Source organism: Poecilia reticulata, linkage group LG10 (assembly GCF_000633615.1).
Source record: "Poecilia reticulata strain Guanapo linkage group LG10, Guppy_female_1.0+MT, whole genome shotgun sequence".
In the NCBI taxonomy this organism is placed as follows: Eukaryota; Metazoa; Chordata; class Actinopteri; order Cyprinodontiformes; family Poeciliidae; genus Poecilia; species Poecilia reticulata.
This window is the reverse complement of record NC_024340.1, coordinates 32,419,584-32,424,667: the sequence shown is the minus strand read 5'-3', so window position 1 is coordinate 32,424,667 and position 5,084 is coordinate 32,419,584. Positions and strand designations below refer to the sequence as shown.

General features: G+C 54.6%; 2 protein-coding genes across 2 annotated transcripts in view; one reads left to right on the top strand and one right to left on the bottom strand.

Annotated features, from left to right (window-relative positions):
* nipsnap3a (nipsnap homolog 3A (C. elegans)) overlaps nucleotides 1-2,335 on the bottom strand; it is a 3,419-nt gene extending 1,084 nt beyond the window's left edge. Inside the window, exons 1-3 of the mRNA XM_008420965.2 lie at nucleotides 2,151-2,335; nucleotides 728-935; nucleotides 463-624 (exon numbers count right to left, since the gene is read on the bottom strand). Coding sequence (XP_008419187.1) covers nucleotides 463-624; nucleotides 728-935; nucleotides 2,151-2,222 — 442 coding nt within the window. The 5' untranslated portion in view covers nucleotides 2,223-2,335. The remainder of the gene's footprint in view (nucleotides 1-462; nucleotides 625-727; nucleotides 936-2,150) is intronic.
* A 274-nt stretch (nucleotides 2,336-2,609) lies between these two features.
* noa1 (nitric oxide associated 1) overlaps nucleotides 2,610-5,084 on the top strand; it is a 4,644-nt gene continuing 2,169 nt past the window's right edge. Inside the window, exons 1-5 of the mRNA XM_008420966.2 lie at nucleotides 2,610-2,842; nucleotides 3,502-4,449; nucleotides 4,524-4,688; nucleotides 4,762-4,866; nucleotides 4,938-5,029. Of these exons, the coding sequence (XP_008419188.1) occupies nucleotides 2,668-2,842; nucleotides 3,502-4,449; nucleotides 4,524-4,688; nucleotides 4,762-4,866; nucleotides 4,938-5,029 (1,485 nt within the window). The 5' untranslated portion in view covers nucleotides 2,610-2,667. The remainder of the gene's footprint in view (nucleotides 2,843-3,501; nucleotides 4,450-4,523; nucleotides 4,689-4,761; nucleotides 4,867-4,937; nucleotides 5,030-5,084) is intronic.

Below are 5,084 nucleotides of genomic sequence, written 5' to 3'. Positions count from 1 at the left end.
CAGAACCCGTCAGAACCCAGCAGAACCCAACAGAACCACCATCAGAACCACCAGCAGAACCCAGCGCTCTGTTCCCTCATAAGTTTGTGGATTTATGATAAAATGTTTTGACTGACCCGTTCTGCCTGTCAGATCCTCGCTGAGCTGCTGTCTGACGAAATGCACCGAAGACGACCAATCAGAGCCAGGAGGTGGGGCTTAGCGCTGTCAATCATCCTCATGTACTTGCTGCTAAATGTGTAACTTACTGTTACAGGAAAACTGTTTATCCACCATCATCTGTGGCTATGCTAACTAGCCTTAGCGTTCACAACATGCTATGACAGCTGCAGCGTAGCAGGGGGGACGAGCAGCGCCACACAGTGTGATTGACAGCACTAAGACCCTCCTCCTCCTGGCTCTGATTGGTTGTTTAGAACCGGTGACCCGGTCAGGCCAGGTGGGCCGGTGGGCGGGGCCTACCTCCCTGCTGGGGGGGGCTCTGCAGGCGGCTCCAGGGGACCAGGTAGGAAACCTCGTTGTCCTGCGCCGTCAGCAGCGGCAAGGCCTTGGAGATGTACTCTGAGATCCAGGAGGGGTCCTGAGCCAGGGCTGCCCGCACAGCTGCCCGCTGGGAGTAACTGTCTGAGAGGAGGGGGGGTTAGACCCAAACATCTGGAACCAGAACCTCCTGATCTGAGGTTTTTATCTAGGAATTTTAAAAAAGCCTAACAGGAAGTGTCCTCACCATACTGCCATATATGGAAGACCTTGTTGAGGCCGCCGTACTCCACGGTCCAGTAGCCAATCAGCTGGGAGTGGGCGGTGCGCAGGTGGATCTTCTCATTGGTCAGCTTGAGGAAGGCCGAGTTCTGGTCCGGACGGATGCTGTAGGTTCTGAACTCATAGAAGGTTCTCTGCTCCTGCTGGGGTCCGGTGGCCAGGTGGGCTCTGGGCTGCAGAGAGGGGTCGAGAGGTCAAAGGTCTCAGTAAAACTGAAGAGCTTTGTTGTAGGAGATTGAGGAATAAGTGTACCTTATTAATTAGGAAAGCAGAGTCAGACTATTTCCTTCACAAAAAAGTTACATGATCCAAAGAAATGTTGGAAATCAGCTGATCAGGAGCCACTGAGGGACTTTACAGATTTAGTTTGGAATAAAATTGTGTCTGATAAATTAGCTTTTTTAATAATGTTCTGAATAATGTGCTCTGCAGTTCAGAGTCACAAAGATGAAGAATATCCTCCTCTACCTCTGAGGACCTCGCAGCAGCAAACAGGAAGGGGCGGGACGGACCGCTGTCAGCCTCGTACCTCATTTGGAAATGAGACCATTGCACTCCGGAAGTGAAGGGGGCGCTATTTCCTAAATATCCGGGGCCTAACGTTTTCATTTTCTTTTGCAATCTGTCATATATCTTTATCTTTGGGAAGGAGTTTCACTCAACATGTATTTAGACTTCTCTCTTTTATTTACTTCAGCGCAGGTTATAACAAGCAGATTTATTCTTCTTCTGTGAACCTAATTCTGGGTTCACAGAAGAAGAATAATATCTGAAATATCTCGAACCGAACCAGATCCAGTCTCGGTTCTTATCAAATGAAATGAACTTCAGAAAGTTTCATTGAATCATATCAGTTACCCTGGAAACGTGGCAACAACAAACCCGCTCGGCGTGCTGAGGCCTCTGTCGCCCCCTACTGGATGTGGAAGGCAACCGCCGCCCTGTGAGACATGACGGCGCCCCATGACCCACTCTGCGTGGGGGATTCACGTACAAATGGCTAAACAATCCACAGTGGACCCTCAGCTGCTACACACACACACACACACACACACACACACACACACACACACACACACACACACACACACACACACACACACACACACTGTGTTTACAGAACAGCTGAAGGCCATGAGGCGTTCAGGGTCCGCCCCGTCGACTCCAATGGTCCATAGCTGGTTCTGACTTTTTTTCTCCGATCAGCCATTGACACAAACGAACCAAATCGAACCGAACTGCAGATTCTGCAGAGCCAGACAACTTGTGGCTCATGAAGGTTCTACGGCAGAAAACCTGTGACTTCGTTTCGTTACTGTTCTGTTGGTTCTGAACCGACTGTGCTGTGGTTCCTAAGTGTCTGGTCCAAATGGTGCAGGTAAACTCACCTGAGCTACAGCAGCAGCAGTTGTTCCGAATAGGGCCGCTGAAGGCCTCAAAGAACCGAACAGCTTCAACATTTTGACGGTGCAGAACCTGAAGAGATCCCAGAGAACGGCAGCGCAGATCCTCTAAATGCAAGAGGTCCCACTCTGAAGGAGGACTCTCTTCATCTGTGGAGATCCTATGAAAACAGGAGGACTCACTCTGAGAACCGCAGTTTGTTTAATCTGGAGTTTGCCAGAGATCATTTACACAAGATGTCTCACTCCAAAAGAAAAAACAACGTTAATTCCATTGTTATTTGTTTATTAAAATAGGACATTTAAATTGTCTAACAGACAAGAATATCTGCGCATGCGCCTTTTGGTTAATGAGGAATCCTCGTTTATTAAAATCTACCGATAGATGGCGGTAAGGGGAACATAATTTCACAAAAAATAAACAAGTGACGCGTGTGACGTCACATCCGTTGCGGAAGTAAAGCAGCACGGGGACGGTAAGGTGAGCGGTGAGCGGGTGATCATGCTGAAGCTGCTAAAAGTGAGTTTCCGCCGCCAGGTGTGGAGGAGCGTCGGCTCCGCGGCGGCAGGTCGGGGCGCGGCGCGCGGAGCCGCGGCAGCCGCCAGGTGGGCCGGAGTCCGGAGCTGCATCGTGGATACGAACCTGGAGGAACAGTTCGTGTTCCTGGACTGTGCAGGTGAGCAGCTACAGAACCTCCTGCTCTGCTACTTGTTCCGGTACCGGAGCTGGCTGCTAGTCTGACCCGATGTGTGGTTCCGGTTCTGATGCTCCGCTGAACACCTGAGATGTTCTGTAGAACCTTCTAGACCCAGCTTCCCGGATCAGAACTGTTTAGCATTAACAGAACCAGAATGTGTTTCCGGTTTTGTTGGTTCTGGTTCTTTTGGACCTCTCATTGAGTTTTATCTCCACTCAGCTCGGTTCTGGTTCCGAAAGTCCAGTTTCACAGAAAGTATTCACAATGCTTAAGCTTCCCTTCATAAACAAACAGGAGCCTCCTAATCCGGAACCAGAACCCATCTGGTCCAGGAGGTTCTGGTTCCGTCAGAAAACTCAGCCAGAGATTTTATGGGATTTTTTAGATTCATGGCCTAATCAAAGTTTTCAGACTTTTATTGGTTACAAATGTTGAACATGTTTCTTCTTCTTCTCTGAATAATTTGTTGTCACATCAGGAAGTTCTGATCTGCCAGTACCGGCCGTTTGGACCGTTGTGACGTGTCAGTCTGAGCTTTGATCAGCTGACCACATCGGATGAATCTGATTGGACGGAATCAGGAGGTTCTGCTGCTGGTTCTGTTGGGTCAGCCTGACTCTTGTTCTCTCCTGTTTCAGGTCTGGAGGAGGAACCTGATAAGGAGCAGCAGTTCCGCGTCGCCCCAGGTTCTGGTTCTGGGTCCAGGTCTGGTTCTGACCGTCAGCACCGGACCCACCTGAGGGCACTGGAGCAGCAGCTGCATGTGCTGAGAGACGGAGCCTGGCAGGGGCCGGAGCCAGACTCCTTCATGGAGTTCCAGGATGAGGACTTCCCGCTGGACGAGCGCCTCATAAAGTCCCAGAAGAAGAAGAAGAAGAGGAAGGGGGCGGAGCCTAAGGGCGAGCACCGCGTGTTTGGGACGGCGGACGCAGGCGTTGCGGTCAGCGACACCAGCTGCTCCGGCTGCGGCGCCCTGCTGCACTGCGCCGCCGCCGACCTGCCCGGCTTCCTGCCCAGCGAGAAGTTCAAGGTTCTCATGGCGACGGGGAAACTGGGCGGAGCCACCTGCCAGCGCTGCCACCTGCTCACCCACCACCACAAGGCGCTGCACCTGCAGCTGCCCCGGGACCAGTACCGGGACGTGGTGCGGCGGGTCCGGGCCCGGAAGGCGCTGGTGCTGCTGGTGGTGGACCTGCTGGACCCGCCGGGCTCCCTGGTTCCAGACCTGCCGGACCTGGTGGGCACCAACAAGCAGGTGGTGGTTCTGGGCAACAAGGTGGACCTGCTGCCCGCCGACGCGCCCAACTACCTGCAGCGCCTGAAGCGGCGCCTGGCGCGGTGCTGCCAGGACGCCGGGTTTGGGACGCAGGTGGCCGACCTCCACCTGATCAGCGCCAAGACGGGCTTCGGGCTGGAGGCGCTGGTCTCCGCCCTGCAGCGCTCCTGGAGCTACAAGGGCGACGTGTTCCTGGTGGGCGGAGCCAATGTCGGCAAGTCCACGCTGTTCAACGCGCTGCTGGAGTCCGACTACTGCCGGTCCGCGGCCGCCAGCGCCCTGCGCAGGGCCACCATCTCCCCCTGGCCCGGTACGTAACCAGAACCAGAACCGCTGCCGCCGCTGCGCCAGGCTGACCCGCTGTGTCTCCCGCGATGCGTTCAGGGACCACTCTGGAGCTGCTGAAGTTCCCCATCACCAACCCGACTCCTTACCGCATGTTCCGGCGACAGAACCGCCTGAAGGAGGCGCTGCAGCAGACGGAGGCAGAGCTACCGGCCGACGAGCTGCGGCGGCTGCAAAGGCTCGGTCGCCATGGATACCTAGTGGGTAAGGAGGGGGCGGAGCCATGTGGCCGGGGGCGGAGCCACGTGGGTCTCTGATCACCTGCTCACCTGTCCAGGTCGGGTCGGTCAGACGTTCCGGTCCGGTGAATCCAGAAGCGATGAGATCCAGTTTGATCCGGACAGCCTGGCGTTTGGCGAAGACGGAGGTTCACAGAAGGGAGGTAGGTTCTGATCCAGTTCTGATCGGGTTCTGACTGAACCAGTTCTAACCCGGTTCTGACTCCTCCATCAGCTGCCGTCGGGTCACATGACGAACCGAACGCCAGCGATCTGAAAGACGCCCACTGGCTCTACGACACGCCGGGAATCCTGAGAGAGAGAGACGTGAGCCGCCCTTCCTCACCCAGCTCCTCTTCCTCACCCAGCTCCTCTTCCTCAC